The sequence below is a fragment of the Rhinolophus sinicus genome, chromosome 7, assembly GCF_057876585.1.
Source record: "Rhinolophus sinicus isolate RSI-liver-muscle chromosome 7, RSI-T2T, whole genome shotgun sequence".
In the NCBI taxonomy this organism is placed as follows: domain Eukaryota; kingdom Metazoa; phylum Chordata; class Mammalia; order Chiroptera; family Rhinolophidae; genus Rhinolophus; species Rhinolophus sinicus.
In genome coordinates, this window is record NC_142507.1 from 45,164,961 (window position 1) to 45,182,205 (window position 17,245).

General features: G+C 42.9%; 2 protein-coding genes across 8 annotated transcripts in view; one reads left to right on the plus strand and one right to left on the minus strand.

The window, feature by feature from the left end:
- Nucleotides 1–7,115, minus strand: part of SLC16A1 (solute carrier family 16 member 1) — a 36,017-nt gene extending 28,902 nt beyond the window's left edge. The window contains exon 1 of the mRNA XM_019730400.3: nt 6,975–7,115. The gene's annotated coding sequence lies outside the window, so the exon portion shown is untranslated. The remainder of the gene's footprint in view (nt 1–6,974) is intronic.
- LOC141568649 (uncharacterized) overlaps nt 6,611–17,245 on the plus strand; it is a 34,365-nt gene continuing 23,730 nt past the window's right edge. For 2 of the 7 annotated variants that reach the window (XM_074319091.2, XM_088799491.1), the window contains exons 1-2: nt 6,612–7,511; nt 10,335–10,412. In XM_074319091.2, coding sequence (XP_074175192.2) covers nt 6,879–7,481 — 603 coding nt within the window. In that variant the 5' untranslated portion in view covers nt 6,612–6,878 and the 3' untranslated portion in view covers nt 7,482–7,511; nt 10,335–10,412. Of the gene's footprint in view, nt 7,512–10,334; nt 10,413–10,911; nt 10,988–13,433; nt 13,561–16,468; nt 17,036–17,245 lie in introns of those variants that run through there. The other 5 variants (XM_088799494.1, XM_088799495.1, XM_088799493.1 and 2 more) reach the window with 5 other exon arrangements.

Consider the following 17,245-nt stretch of genomic DNA (forward strand, 5'->3'; position numbering starts at 1 on the left):
TTGGTACGTCTTTTAATTGAAAGGTTCACCCTTCTCTCTTATTTTCCTCATAATTTGTTGAAGGAACCAGGTTATTTTTCCTGCACTTTGCTCATTCTGGATTCTGTTGAATGTGTCCATCTGGTATAGTTTTAACATGTCCCTCTATCCTGTGTATTTCCTGTAAATTGGTAGCTAGATTGAAGACTCTGAGCAAGGTTATATCAGTTCAGGTTTAGTTTCCTGAGAGTAAGGATGGTGCAAGGGAGCGGGCATACTGAACTCACAGCTGGTGGTGTGTATCTCCACCAGGAGGCATAAGATGTTAGGTTGTCCCTCGTTCTGCTGTATTAACGCCCTAGTTCCATAATTAACTGTGCCTTTAATTCTAACACCCCTTCTTAATTGATTAACTAGAATAACTCTAAAAAGAGAAGTAGTTTGAATAGGACGGGCAAGGCAAAGTTTGTGTGTTTTATTACAATATGATTGAGACACTGTCTCTTTGGAGAAAAGTATTTAAATGTTTCAAGGTACGTCCTTGAAATGTTTTAAGCACTAGATGTTCACATTTCAAATGGCTTTTAGTGTTTAGAACATTTAGGATTTCTGTTCTTTAATTGATTTCTTTTGGTCTTTTCTGTTTTTTCTTGAAGAGTTTATCTGTTCCCTACTTCTGGTAGAATCATTACCAAATCTCAGTCACTACCTATAACCGCCTTACAGATTTTAAGTTCCTTAAAGACACAGATTAACTACTCTTATAAATGATCGGCTTTTCCAATGTCTCTTGGGCATTTCAAACTTAATATGTTGCTCTTAAAGCTCATTATCTCTGCCTGTTCTCAACTTCCCTTAATCCCCCAAACCTAGTCTTTTCTTCTGTCTACCTTTCTTCCAGGTAGCCGGGCTTAAAACCTGAGTCATGTTAATACTTCTCTAGCGTGCTCCTTGCCCTACCAAATGCAGTTACGTGCCAAACCCTTCTCCCGCTTGTTATCTCGCGCCCATCCCCCCTTTTCATTCTTGTTACTGCTATCTAGTTTAGGCTGCTGCTGCAATTGGTGCAGTGGCCTTTTATCTTCTGTCATTGTCACCCCTGTTCTCCAATCGGTATTACCATGTGCTGCCAGTTCTCATTGTGTCATTTCTGTATCAAAGTCCTCACGGCTTTCCAGTGCCCACGTTTAGTATGGGTCTGGATTGATTTAAGCCTTCTGCAATGTATGGCTCCAAGTTACCTTTTTAAGTTGTATATGTTAGTTTTCCTTTAATTTGCCCTGGCAAATTGAAATGTCCTCCATGCTTTTTTCCCTGAAAATTTTTTTCCTCTTTTCTTTTTTTGGTCATAAGATTCAATTTACAATGGATCTGTATTGCAGGAAGGGTAATATAAGCAACAAGTTTGAGCCCTTGAGCCCTTGAGTGTATCCGAAAAAAGGGGTTCCATGGAAAGTAACCTCACAGGATGGGTGATCTGACCAGAAATTCCTAACTGGGCAGGTCATGGTGGGTAGTCGTCCTGCCCAAGGCATATAAATTTTTTTTTGGGGGGGGACGGACAGGACTTTATTGGGGAACACTGTGTACTTCCAGGCCTTTTTTTTTCTCCCAAGTCAAGTTGTTATCCTTTCAATCTCAGTTGTGGAGGGTGCTGTTCAGCTTCAAGTTGTTGTTCTTTCAGTCTTAGTTGTGGAGGGTGCAGCTCAGCTCCAGGTCCAGTTGCCGTTGCTAGTTGCAGGGGGCACAGCCCACCATCCCTTGCAGGAGTCGAACCAGCAACCTTGTGGTTGAGAGGATGCGCTCCAACCAACTGAGCCATCCGGGAGCTCAGTGGCAGCTCAGCTCAAGGTGCCGTGTTCAATCTTAGTTGCAGGAGGCGCTGCCCACCATCCCTTGCAGGACTCGAGGAGTTGAACTGGCAACCTTGTGGTTGAGAGCCCACTGGCCCATGTGGGAATCGAACCGGCAGCCTTCGGAGTCAGGAGCATGGAGCTCTAACCGCCTGAGCCACTGGGCCGGCCCGGCATATAACTTTTTTAGTAAAAGTTTTTATCTTTGCTTTAAGCAAGCCCTGTCCATTGTTTTTGTGTTCAAATAAACTCGTAAAAATTCTCTACAGGTTTGGATATATTTGACATTCACAGTGTCATGCAGAGAAGTGACTAAAAGAGCAGTAAGGACCTTATGGAAATGGTGATTTCTGTTCTGGGGTCACAGTGCACACAATGACAGAGGAGTTCACATCTACCACAATAGTCTGGCTGGAAGGGCTGAGCCATTTGCAGAGAGACTGACCATCTCTGCCCAAAGCAGTAGGACCCCGCTCTGCTGGTTGCCCACACTACCCCACTGCTAATCACAATTCATCACTTTGTGGAATCTGATTTGATTACAGTGACCTAACCTTCGTATAAAGGACAACTCCTCAAAATACACAGGCATTACAAGCTGCATATTGGATCACTGGTTAAATCATATTTCTTCCCTGTGACTCTGCTCTTCCTATGTAAATCTCCTGAAGATTGTTAGATGAGTGAAAGGCTGATGATATCGCTTTGGTGTGTTAAACTATTTTGGACAGTAACAGGGCTTTTGTAAGTTGCCTCATTGAGTTTTGAGAACCAAAGTTAAGTTTTTACTTTATTAACTTTCTCTTCTGTTCCCTTATCAGGGGGTTTTAACTTGGGATCTGCACATTGATCCTCCATGGTGGATGGAGTTTAGAGAGTCTGTGAATTTGGTTAGGGGAAAAAAATTACATCTTTTCATTAACCTCTAAGTAAGGCTTAGAATTTGTTTCAACTCTGAATGTAGGCAACAACCCATAGCACTATTAACAGTACCTGTGACTTCATCACCAATAGAAATCACATATTTTCATATCTGATACGGAGGTTGCAGCTATCTTGAAATTGTTTAAATTATCTCTACTTCAAAATTACTGTGGTTATTAGACCCACTACTAGATCTTATCTCATTTGTTGTCTTTAGAAGCACATTATTATATCCAGTTAAAATATTTTGACAATTATACCTTTGTATTTTATTTTATGCATTTAAAAACATTATTCTGACAAGGGTTCCATAGATTTTACCAAACTGCCAAAGGAATTGGTGGCACCAGAGACCCTAAGGACTCCTGCTCCTAACTCCTGTACCTCTGTTCTGAAGTTAGAGTGAACATAGCCAGAACCTGTGATGCAACGCAGCGCACAAATCATGATGCCACAGGATTGTGTAATCATGACATCACAGGTTATGTAAATTCTTTGGCCATTGATTTTTGTGCACTACATCCTCATAGATTCAGACCTCATAAATGAGAGGGAACAAAATGCTAAGGAAGAAAAAAGGGATTGTCACAACTTCAGCAGAATAATTTTCCTCTATATTAAGGAAGTATATGTATACATTAACTAAAAATGACTGTTTCCAAAGGAGTTAATTTTAAGTGACTGAAGTTAAATAAAACAGTGAGCATCTTAATTGACTTGGGGTATTTTCTTGCCTTCTTTTGGGTGCATCAGCAAATGTGCTTGAAATTGCTTCAAATCTTATCAGCTTGCTATCTTATATGAATATATTAGATACAGGCCTTTATTTTGCTCAACTAGGGGAACCCCTAAAGAAGCTGATGAAATACCTGCCCTGTAGATTAGAAACACACATCTTTACATCAGTCTGTTGTGGTTGTGTAATGTTGTTTGCATTTACTCTATCACCTAGAATACTACCTGATGGAGTAGATGGAAGAGGAGTGGTTTAACAATTACTGTAGTATCTAAGCATTTGAGATTTTGCTCCCCAGCATGTCATCAATTTGGCTCAAATAAATTCTTATAAAAATAATTAAAAAACAAAAACAATTACTGTAGTTTCCAAGAAAATAAAAGTCATTTGAAAATTCGCATATTTCTAATAAAGGACCTGATAATTATCTTTTTTTTTAAATTAAATTTATTGGGGTGACAATTGTTAGTAAAATTACATAGATTTCAGGTGTACAATTCTGTATTACATCATCTATAAATCCCGTTGTGTGTTCATCACCCAGAGTCAGTTTTCCTTCCATCACCATAGATTTGATCACCCTTACCTTCATCTCCCACCCCCCCGATAATTATCTTAACGACAACAGTCTTAAGATTTATATTTTTAGCAATTAAAATGGCTACTTAACTGTAGTATATTTTGAGGTAATAATGCTGACTTTTTTTTTTAACTTTTTAATTTATTATTTAACTGTGTTTTTTCAGGACCCTCAGCTCCAAGTCACGTAATTGTTTCAATCTGGATGTGGAGGGCGCAGCTCACAGTGGCCCATGTGGGACCACACCGGCAACCTTGTTAAGAGCTCTGCACTCTAACCAACTGAGCTAACCGGCCACCCCTGCTGACTTCTTTTTGATACTTTAGTGTCTGTGAATATATTCTAAAAATCTTTGCAAATAAACATGAGAATACTGGATAATGCTTTAACCATTTTGCCGCGACGGTCGGATATATCCGAATGAATATATCCGAAACTTTTTATACATAAAAATAATGTCACTTTTATACAAAGCAGCTCAAATTGTTATTAAATGCATAAGATGGTCAAAATATCAACTTTTTGTTTTTTGTGTGTATTTTTGACACATTTTGGGGGGGAAAAAACTTAAAATCAATTAACAGTGAGTTAATGCTAGACAAGCAATACCCAATACACCTTTGTGCTTTGTTACTATTCAAACAAGAAAACTTAGTTCTTTAAGATAATGAGGATCAAAGGTAGCATAATGACGTTCAGACTCATTCAAGAGATATTTATTAAACAATTATTATGTGTATAAGAAGTTACTAGAAAAGGATGGAAAAAATACATATTTAAAAATATGGTTTGAAACTTTTAGAATGAGAATAAAGCTTTGAAATGAAATGTTATATCCTAAGTCTCTCACAGTGCCTGGTAGCCAATAACAAATGGCTGAATACATAAAAATTCACAATTTTGTGGTCTGTTTTTCTCATTCGCAAGTCCCACTTTCCTACTCCTCATCTGCAACAAAAACAGACTGGCCATGTAAGCATTTATAAGGAGCTAAATCCTCATAAGAATGCATATTATGAAGCGGACTGAAAACACAATGGGAAAGGACCTAAGTTATTATTCAAAGTATCTATTTTCAGTGTGAGATCATTTATATCCATATTTATAATTTTTAGTGAAAGCTCAGGAGTGCCAGTTGATTAAATGTGAGTCAAAAGACACACATAATCCCCATCCAACCATTACAAGTTTTCAGAACTAAGATGATTAATCACAACCTCTCCAACCTCAGTTTCCTAATCTGTAAAATAAGGGACACTGACTGTTCATTCAGATCTTTTTCAGTTATTATAAGCATTAATATTTAAAAGACCAAAAAACATGTAAACTATTGAAAACTAATCTGTTGGTTTCATCCTATGGTGGTATGATCCTTTTTTTTTCTTTTCAGTCTGTGGAGGTTTGTTATAGCCACGTTACAGCCTATTATGTTAAGCTCACAATGTTTAAACCTATCCAGGTATAAAAATCTCAGTGTTCCCAAGACCATTAACTTGCATCTTTAACAAGGGTCACTGCAATCCGATGAAAGAACAGCATCTATCTAAAACTCTAAATTAATTACTAAAGTATGTTCAACATCTGTTTAAGTAATACCCACTACCTGTTTTAAGGGCTAAATGTCTTGAATTCTTTATCATTTCTATGGCACTTTGGAGGCAAAGTTGTACCCGAGGCTGTAAGACTTAGATTTATGGATACTATTTAATGCTTAACTAAAAAGCTTAACATACATAGACTCTGCTTTACCTCACTGGGCTGTTAGCTGACATAAAAATTATTGATGGCTAATTCCTACTCACACTCTTCCCAAACTTTCACACAATTCAGAGTTTGCCTTATCACAACATTCCAGTAGTTACTAATCCCACGTTTGTTTTATCAGGGCTCTGACGTGTACACATCTTATTTCGAAATCAGAATAATATTTGAAAACAAATTTCAAAACTACGGTAGTTAGGATAAAGTAGCCTGGAAACATTTTACTGTTATCAGTAGACACCTAAGTTTATAAGCAGACAGTGGAAACTCGGCTAAAGTAGTAAGACGTTTGTTTCTTGGTTAAGATTAATTGCAAACTAGTTTTGGCAACTGCTTGTCGCACCAAATAAGTCATGACAAAGAAATGAAACGCTAAAATGCACGTGGAAAAAAAGGATGTTCTTGGAACAAAAAGCATGCATCTGACTAAGTGTAATGCTATCCTTAAGAGTCCTCTCAACAGGGCCGCCTTAAAGACCACGAGCACGAGGGCGCTGCGGCTGACGTTCTACAAGCCACAGGTTGAATGACAAAGAGCCCCCGTCAGCACGTCCCGGGAGTCTGCCAGCTGCACTGCCCCCCTCGGCAAAGTCCACGCGAACCCTGCAGTCACTGCAGATTCCCAAACCACTATCACAAGTCACCAGGTGGGACAAGGATTGGCTGAACCAGGAGGCTGGGACGGACATGCCACGAGTCCAAAATAACTCCCGCCTGAGTCCCTGCCCTCCAAGCAGAACGCGGCCAGGCGAGTCTAGAGGCACCACGTGAACCAGCCCCAAGTCGCCCTTTTTCCAGATCAAAAGCATCTCTTGAGGAGCCTCCTGAAGACCAGCAGGGAAACAACTTCCCCAAGGTCACGCTCACCACGACCTAACTCCTGGGCCAGGCCGGTGGCCGGCACCTGACCACGGGGCCGCAGCGCGGCTGGGAGAGGCGCTGTCCCCAGCGCCTCAAGGTCTCCTTCACCAACGCTGCGCTCCCGGGCCACGCGGCTGCCCGCGGCCACGATGCCCTGGTGGGCTGCCTCCCTCCCCTGAGGACCATGCTCTCCGCTCCCCGGAGGCTGCCTCGGATCCCCAAAGGCAGCCAGGGCACCGCGGAGTCCACGCTGAGCACCGCCAGGGGCCACCCAACTAACCGTTATGCGCGGCTCCGGCGCCGAGCATGTGCGCGAGCGGCGGCGCGGCTGCCGTTCCGCGGGGCCCAGGGCCCAGGCTGCGTCCTTTGCCGGCTGCCTCGTTCGTTTCTTGGGGCACCCACGCGGCCCGCTAGTCACGTCGCAGCTCGCCAGCACTTTGTCGGGCCCGGCCGGCTAGGCGGCTTTATAACCCGGCGGGGCCGGAGCATGCGCACAGGGGGCGGAGTCGGCCTTCCCGGCCGCCGCCCCCTCCCCCCGATACAACAGCCAAACAGCCACTCGCGCCTCCACACGCTTTCAAGCGCGCGCGCCGGGTCGCGCGCACTGGCGCCCCCTCCCCGCCACGTGACCTGCGGTCGGGCAAGACCCGCGCGCTGCGCCCCGGCTCAGCTGCGCGGACGGAGCCGCCCTGTTCGGCGGTGGGACTTGCCCCTCGACCGTCCGAGGAGCTCGCGGCGACCTACGTGCGCGTGGGACACCAATGTCGGCCTCACCCTCGGTTCCTGACGGAGGAAAGGGAAACGCCGCCAAGGACGGGTGAGGCGCGCCCCCAGGGGCCTGACTCAGATGTGGGGGCGATGGGCGCGCGGAGGAGCCGGGAGGCGACTGAAGTGGCGGGACTGGGCTGGCTTTGAACGGACGCGGGGCACCCGGGACGGGGGAGAGGCCGAGGGGTGGCAGGTCAGGGCGCTGCCTGTGGTCTCGCGACTGGAGTTCGGTGACCTCGGGGAAGTCACTCAAACCCTCGGGGCGTGTTTCCTGTTCGCTAAAACGGCGCCAGCAATAGAGCCGACCTCACAGGCGCTTTTGGTCGGTGTAGATGAGAGAATTTATGGAACTTTCTTACTACAGCGCCTGGCCTGTGGCAGTGGATGAATGGTGGGTGTTAAACACAGAAGTCAGGAAAGAAGAGCGGGTCTGAGGGTGACGACTGTGGTCCCAGAAGGGAGGGTGTGTATGTCTGAAACATGGAGAAAGGAGAATGCATAGAGGCCACATTTTTCCTGGACACTGAATATTTGGGACGAAGTATAACTATAGCTAACAGTTTTGAAGGGCTAATTATGTACGTAGGACTTCACCTGAATTATGCTCACACCCCTGTGAGTTAGGTACTACGGTAACATGGTGCAAATGAGAGACCTGAGGCTCATAGAGGTTAAGGAATTTTCCAGAAGTCGCAGAGCTAGTACGTGGCCCACAGTTGAAGTCGGACTGCAGTCCAGGATCTGATTCTGTCGTAAGGGCCACTGTAGGTTCTTGAGCAAGTTGAGGTACCAAAGTGCATCTGTTGAAGTGGTCAAATTAAATAATTACGGAGTGTCTCTGATGTCCAGGAGTTTTGAGAAATATTAAAAATTTATGAGTTCAGGTCCCTGCCTTCCAAGAGCTTACAAGTTCTTTGGGGAGATTGAATCAGGCAGATATCAACCAGCATTTGAAGGGCACTGGCTGTGTGCCCTACCACACACACACACACACACACACACACACACTCACACACACTCACACACACTCCCCATTTAATTCGCACAACAACCCTGAGGGATGGGCCTGAAATTTGTGTTTTGCAAATGAAGCGCCTGAGACTGTGGGGGAGTGCAGGTTGAAGGATCAGGTTCTGAGAGCTCCCACGTGCTTTCCTTTCACCCACTCTTGGCTTTCACAGCAACAGAGTTTTCAGTGGCAGTTAAACTTGTTAGTAAAAGACAATATAGACTCCATGGCCAGTTACTGCTGATGAGCACTAATTGCTTTTTACCTTTGTAAATGCTGAGAAGGAAGGCATTTTGGTTAGTGGAGTGGCTGGGACTTAACCACAGCAGTGCTTTAGGATTGTTAGGGTGGCAGCAGCAGTCACGGTAGGACAGTCAAGTTAGGGAGCAAACCAGGACTGGTTCAGGTGTAAATTTATCAGGGCCTAAAATAAGGGATGTGGTGGGAAGTGGTAGAATAAAGTAATTCCTAGGACCTCGAAGGAAGGCTTTTAGAGGAGCATAGTGTGGTAGGTTCACAGTGTGGACCCAGAAGCCAGAGCTCCTGAGTTTCAACTTGGCTCTCACTTAGCTCTCTGTGTGTCCTTAGGAAAATCATTTTATCTCTCTGAGCCTTATTTTCTGTTGTTAATGGAGAACAGTGCCTACCTCATAGGGTTGTTAGAATAATAAAATTAGTATTTACTTATGTGTCTGGCATATAGAGTAAATATTATACTAAATAAATGTATAATCATAGAAAATTGTGAAACTGGGGCAGCCGGTTGGCTCAGTGGTTTGAGTGAGGTGCTCATAACACCAACATTGCTGGTTCGATTCCCACATGGGCCATTGAGCTGCGCCCTCCACAACTAGATTGAAAACAATGACTTGACTTAGAGCTGATGGGTCCTGGAAAAACACACTGTTCCTCAATATGCCCCAATAAAAATTTAAAAAAAAGAAAGAAAATAGTAAAACTGCATCCTAAAGATTAACACTTAAAGGCCCCTCACTTGAATCGAGACCCTTTCCAATACCCTGTGAGGGGCCCTAACAATCAGTTTACAGGATCTTACTTAGTGTTTATTGTAATTTTGTATCCCGTTTCTTGAAGATGTCCACCAAAATTATATGTACCTGAGGCCCCACAAAATCTGGATCTGCCCCTAGTAGGAACTGTACTGTTGTGAAAAGCAGGCTTTGGAATCAGAAGGCTTGTTGCCATAACTTACTCTCTGTGTTACTCTGGGCAGTTAACTCATTGAACTATTCTGGGCCTCAGTTTACTTACCAGGTAAATAGAAGATAATTATCTACCAGCCTGAGCTGTTGTGATAATCAGATAAGATAGTATTTACGAAAGTGATTTGTAAAACTTGGAAAGCGCTTTACACGTGTTTATGAATTAGTATTATAACTTGTCCATAGAGTGTGTTAAGAGGCAAAATCAAAAGCAACATCAAGGTTCTTAGATGAAAAAGTAGAAACGGTGGGTGAGCTGGCAAAAATGATGAAATGATACAGATAACATTCTTGCTTTTCTGCCAGGTTTTCTTTATGATTAATCCATGAAACATTGAAGAAATAAACTGGTAAGCATAGGATCAGAAATTTAGTGCTGACAGAAGGTTGAAGATCACCTAGCTATTCCCCACATTTTACAGAAATGGAAGCCAAAAGGCTTTTCTAAGGCCACCCATCTAAAAAATGGCATGATCAGAAGAACCAGATCTCCAGGTTCTTCTTACTGTACCAAGAGCAATCTTTAAATAAAAGCATTTCATCATGGGGTCTTTCAAAATCAGAGACAGCATGGTGCTTGTTCTCTAGTGGCTTTTCGCTTTATCACAAAATTCCCCAGATTTACTTTTCTGTTTTAAAGGTTGATAGATTGAATGATGCCTGGGTCATCTGCTCTTTGCAAGCTTGTTCAGCGAACAAAACTTCTGAAGATTTCAAGGTAAGAGTTATAACTTCAGAAATTAGTAATGGGATAAAAAATGCAAATGTAAAATTTGAAAATTTGTAACAGCTAATTTCCATCCAAGCTGAGGAAGTTACTCAGTTGCTTTATCTGGAAAAGGAGAATAATAAAATTACATGTGTTTTCTTTGGAATTCAACCACATCACTTGCATTCTCCTCAATTATTCCATCATTTCTGTGAGGTAGGAAATAAGAGGGTGCTATTAGCCCCATTTCACTAAGCACCAAACAAGGCAGGAAAGGATTCTTTTAAAACACAGTAATTATCAATCGATTAAGAACACTTCCCCATTTATAATTTATAATAATTTAGTAAGGAAGATGAACATGAAATTTGCTTTTGTACCACGCATGAAAAAAAGTTTACCAAGCAAATACCTAGGGTAAGGGAGGTAACGCCCATTCTAAAAACCTTCTTTAAAGTAGAGAACTCTGATTCAGAATGTCTTAATCTAGTTTCATGTTCTGTGTCAGGGGTAGTCCTGCCTCTTCCAAAGGGCTGGACCTGGATGAACTTGCCGCCCTTTGAAGGAATACTAACTCCACTTTGGTGAGATGCACTCCAAGCCCCTCCCTAACCTCTCCCCATTTCTCTGGAGGTTCTTCTTGCTCTGTTTTGACACTTCACGTAATCTCACCAGCCTGCAGTTTGGCATCCTAATTAGTTGGCTTCTGTAGCTTTCTGTTGGCAGGAGATAATTTGGTCAAAACAGCTTGGTAGAAAACAAATTGGTTACTATAAAAATTTCCTCAGCATGACATTATTCAAAAATGGTTATTTCCAACCACCAGCCTTTTGTGTGTTTGATAAGTTTGGTGGTCAAGAATTTGGTTTATGGTCTGGCCCGGTGGCTCAGGTGGTTGGAGCGCCGTGCTCCTAATGCCAAGGTCGCCGGTTAGATTCCCACATGGGCCAGTGAGCTGCGCCCTCTACAGCTACGATTGTGAACAGTGGCTCTCCCTGGATCTGGGCTGAGGCAGCTGGGCTGCCCTGAGCAGCTGGAGCTCGTTGTGAGCCACTGTGGGCTGCTGTGAGCGGCCAACCCACCACTGGTGACCGACTGCCTCAGCCGGGGGAGCGCAAGGCTCATAACACCAGCATGGGCCAGGGAGCTGTGTCCTACACAACTAGACTGGGAAACAACAGCTTGAACTGGCGTGGGGCGGAGGAGGCGGGAGAAGGGGGAAAAATTTTGCTTTACTGCTTCTTTGGAGTTTTTGAGAATTTTTTTGTGTACAAATACATGTTTTTCTAAGAATCATACTCTATATACTGTTTACCACATTTTTAAATATTTGCAATGGCTTTGAGAGTAAGGGAGGGGCATTTACATTGTTTTTAAATGATTGTCTAAAATGAACTTAGATTAAAAAGCACAAAAGTTTGGTTAAAAAACCTAAAAAATTATGATAAACAGTAATGCTTAAAGACTTTAAAGGTTGCGAAACAATCCATATGGGTAACAAGTAATTTGTTATCAGCCACGTTGCGGGAGGCTCTGTTTACTACCTACTGCAGTCTAGTTCCCATACCCTCCATTCCACGATCTGATGTGGCTTGGCTCCTGCTCCGTGTCTGCCAGCACGGAGAGCTTTGGCCTGTGTTCTTTGTAACCTACATCACTATGTAGGATCTTCCCTAGTAAGCATTTCTTCTAGGCATGGTCCTGCATATTTGCCAGACCTTGCCTGTTTGACCTTGGCTAACCCCGAGCTCCTTGCTGCTATTTTGCCTCCCTCCTTTTCTTTCTCCCTCCTTCCTTTTCCTCCGTTCCTCCTTTCCTGTCTTTAGTATTCTAGGCAGATGGTGATGGGGGAATACTACTACTGATCGTAATGATAAATTGATAATAGCTAGGATTTAGGAAGTACTTATATGCCAGGCATTGATCTATGTACTTTATACATATTAACTCATTTGCACCCCATAAAATTCTATAAACCAGTTACTATTATAATCCCCAGTTTACAGATATATACAGAAGTAACAGATACAGAAAGATTAAGTAAGTTGCCCAAGGTCACATAATCAGTATTGTTTGGAATCTTCAGGAAGTGGTCATCATCAGTTCTCATAAAAAATACAGAGTCAAAATGGTCATTTATCACTATTAATACCATAGGAGACTAATCCATAGGCTTTGAAGGCCATCGTGACTTAGGACAACCTTGTTCTAGGTTTTGTACCGCAATAGAGCTGAGCAATCATCATGAAAGCAGCAGGCCATGAAAGCTGCCTTTGAAACCAGAACGTGCTCTGCAGGGAACTATCCCTGCCTATCTGAATCTGACAGTTGTGAACCTCTAGGCAGCCAAATTTGGGGCATGAGACCTTGGGACATGTTTCTTCAACAGCTTAGTTTTAAGATCACCTCTATCCAGGAAGTTCTGGGTGTCCTGGTGTCTGTATTCCATGTCATCAGATCGTTCAGTGTGAGAGCTTGGAACTTCTGGTCCTCACCCAGCAGCAACAGGCAGTTGGAATTCCTGAGCAGCTACACCTCAAGCCTGCGGTGACTCCGGAGAGGGGTGCCACTGTACAGTGAAGGAGGCCTCTGATCATAATGACCTCCCTGGGGAGCCAGACCTGGGTGTTATAACTGGACCTCGATGCTGCTACACTGATGAAAGGGAGTCTTAAGTGAAGCATAGAAATCAATCTACAGTGAGACCCCTGAATCTGTCACAATGCCCTGAGCCACAGTACCTATGACACCTGTGCCCAGGTGAAATTTAGGGGCTACCAACCCCACTTCTGAGCTCTGTATTATAGAGTGAAGCCTCCCCTCCACCCCTTTTTGCACAAATCATGAATTTAGCTATGTCTGTTGTACTCTGATAGGATTATTTTTTGCAGGCATAGAACAAGGCCATACCTTTATAGGTTTCCCTAAGTAAGGTAGGTATTCTCATTCAAAGAAGAAGAGAATCCTCACGCAGAAAAACTTGGAACATGAAACAGGTGGAAGGTGGCACTTTGGGATTTACCTTTTTAGGGTTTGGACTTAGAGGAGTTAAGAAATGTTGAGGTCCCTCCTCACTGATACGAGGGAAATCGCCTCAGCCACAGATCTGCCTAGTAGGAGCCCGGCAGGAAGCTTTCCTGGGGACCCACAAGTGAAGGTAAACATTCATGTTGTGTAAGTCTGTCTATTGCATCTCTCCATTTATCCCTGAATTTTAGTCAAATGTAGTCTAAGTCAAGGATTCAAACAGAAAAGCCTTCAAGAACTGGGAAAAGCTGATCAGCCCAGTGTGAGACAATGAGTGCTGAGCAGTATGGTGGAAGGAGGCCCGTACCCACCGCAGCATCCAGTTCAGGTGTTTCCGACGCACTGCACGAGCACTTCCCGTACAGCACTAACACATTTCTACATGATACATTATTCAGTAATTCAAAAGAAAACAGAATTCTTGAAACTTCTAACATTTTATTTTGTATCAGAGTAAGGGAAAACAACAATGACAGAAAATTGGGGGATAGAAAGTGAGGAATGGGTAGGCAGCTGGGGAGTGTGGCAAACAAATATTGCAGCAAGCTAGGCTGTTCCAGCTTCGTTTTTGCTGCGGTATTTAAGCAACAGGCAAAAAGGGGAGTGCTTTCTCTCCTGAGCCCTCCTTGTGTTGCAGTTGATTTATAAACAATCCCCAAGGAAAAGTTTAATCTCAGAATAAGGGCCTTAGTGACAGGGTTTGGCAGACCCCTCCCTACGTGGAGGTTCTTGTACCTTTGGCAGGTCAGGATTCAGGGTGAAGAGACCCAGTGGATTTCCTTAGAACCTCATCCTCAGTTGTCTACCATCCCAGCCCTGTGATTCCATTTTGGTCGCCATGGCCACAGTGACCGACATGGCCCACTTGGTCCTCTGCAGTGGACAGCCTTCACACTGCTTATAGACAAGCTCTTTCCTCTCTAGGGTCTCCAAGCTCATGGTCTCAGACTGAGGGGCTTTAATTTTCTCCTGCTTTAGGAGCCCTCTTTTAGTTTCCAGATGTACATATACCTCTCACTGCTTAGCATCTCTAATCTAGAGCAAGAAGAACTGGAAAGTCTTGTAGTGGAGGACTTTTCTTTGTTCTGTGCTCTCTACCTCTGGGACAGCTGGTCTACTCAGTGCCCCAAAGCCAAAAGTGCAGTAGTTCTTACTTAGCTCCGAATACACCATTCTGCTGCAGCCGTTGTTTTCATCACTCCCTCATCCCCCCCACCCACCCCCATGCACACACACCTCATTATTTTGCCTTGTATATACTTGCCATAGCCATATCAGCAGGAACCAAAATCTGGAGAAGTTACATGTCACACAAGCGGTCAACGAGAGGCACAACAAACAGGCAACACACATCAGGGTAGAGGACTGGGAATGGCGTTTGTCTCGTTTTCCATCAGGCCGAGGCAAACTGAATAATGGGTCTTTGCTCCCGTTTCCATTGAAAAGGTAAGTGAATCTGGGAGCCTTCTAACTATCACGTATATCCTCTCTGGTTCAGTAGCTCATTCATTTAACCAACAGAGGTGAGACCACATCATGCATAAAACCGCCCATATATGCTTCAGCCATAACATGGGAGTAGGTAATTCAGGCTGGGGTGACCACCAAGCCCACTTCCAGAATCCAGGGGAATGAGAGAGGAGTGGACTCCAGGAGTGACTGGGCAACTCCCAGTTACTACCGCTGTGCTCCTGAACAAACGTCTTCTACCTGGAATCGGGAAATCCCATATCATCTCCCCAAACTTAGAGGTATGGCAGTAAAATATACTTAGTCATAAATTGGGTAATTTTTAGCTCATACGTAATAAAAGGCTGAGTTTAAGCCTAGGTCTACTTCACTCATAGCCTGTGCTCAACTGTTAGGCTATTTTTATTCATTTATTTTGTTCAAAATCCTGAGGTCAGCGGGTAGGATGGGGCTGAGGAGGGTGATAAGAGGCAGGAAATGCAGGGCTGTTTCATAGTCCCACCCCCGAGAGCCTTTAGCCCTTGGACGTGCTGTTTCTTCACAGAAAGCACTTTTTCCTTCTACCTGGTAAGCTGAATACAGAATAATGTGGAGATGAAAGAGAAGCTGATAGACTAGTAAGGGAGCAGTTTAGCAATTCTGTTGTATAATCCAAAACTTCATAATCCAGTTTGGCTTCCCCACTAATTAATGCAAATTAATATGGTTCCATAATTATCATATTTACTAACAAGATTCTTCCTACATAATTATTGTTTACACTTTAATAAATTGCTTCAGAAGGCCACCTCCAAATCCAAATGAAATATATTACGTTTTATTTTCTATTTTGTTCCCTAAGGTACATGATTATTTTGGAAAAAGCATTGGCTTGAGAATTAAATTCCATATTTTGCCCTCCCTCCTCTGAAAGACCTAGATTCTCGTGCTCTCTTTCTCCCTTTCTCTCTCTCCCCGCCCCCAACATTACATATTCATAAGCCTTACCGATCCATGGGAAGAGCTGTTAGTGGATCTCCTGAAGTATTAAGGACCTAGCAAAAATGTATGCAGTTTTTGTGCTTTAAAATTCAAGCATTCCAAACTCCTAATGTGTTGTCTGCTATTAAGAATGCAAAAGCCATAGAATTCAGAAATTAAGAGTACGGGATCACCATATAAACGTTTTTTGATCTTTATACATTTTCCATATAGAAAACGTTTCCTTGGGTTAGCAAAGCAACTTAAATTTCTCCTTTATTTGCACATGAGAGAAAGCTGGGAGGAGGAAGGGAAAGGGTATATTTAGAGGTAGATAAGAAAGTCCTAATGCCCCAAGGATTTCTATCTATCTGTTGGAAGTTTAAATTAGGTGTTAGTGTTTGATATGACTTCCTGGCAGTTTGGAAAGTAACTTTTTTAGAACAATCTCTAAAAGACACTGGGACTGTTTCCAAAAACATTTTTGCTTACCCCTTTTCAAAGAGTGCAAGATAATTATAACTCACTAAGAAACATATTCCACCTGTCAGTTATCTAATACAACTGTAGTACAGTTCCTTTTAACCCTCCTCCTCTTGTTTTTTTAGACTGGAAGGTATCCAGAAATAAAGGTTTTCAGAAATGGAGGCACACGTAGATGAAGGCAAAAGACATTCCCGTGTGTCCAGATCTAGGCAGTCTTCCTCCTGGCGCCTGCTCATGGCATTCATTCTACCTTCATCAGGAAAAAAAATTATTCGACAGGCTTTCACTCAAGTGCCTGTCTTCCCTGGGAATTTTGATTCCTGTATTCAAAATAGTTGTGAAATTTGGTTCGGTTAAGTTTTATGACACCAGAATTGTTGAAAAGTCATAAATTATTACTGTGCGATTTGTTTATTTTAAATATTAGTGATCTCTGTTTTTAATTCGTTTGGGAAAGCATAGGCCTTGAGCTTTTCTCAACCTTTGATGCAGGACTCTGCCTGAACTAGCAATGGACGTTGCCTCAAAGAAACGATTGTTTTCTTTATAGTTTTACTTTCTTTTCTTCTTCAAAGTTTTATCACTATAAACTTCTTAAAAGAGGGACTGGTTTTTCTCTTGGTATTGTATATACTGCTTTGTGTAGACCTACATATATGTCTAATAAACATTTGTTGATTATTTCGAAATGGTGAGTGTCAATATAATGATGATGGTAAATATAAATAGCAGCTAACATTTATACAGCACGGCCTCTGTGCCAGGCTCTGTCGTAAGCATTTTACATAGAGTTGCTCAATGTAAAACCATTTTTATCTGGTTGTATTTATTTTTCTGGCAAAACTCTTTAAGCATCTGCGCTGCAATAAATTCCACAGTTCAGCCTTCCCCTCCCCAAC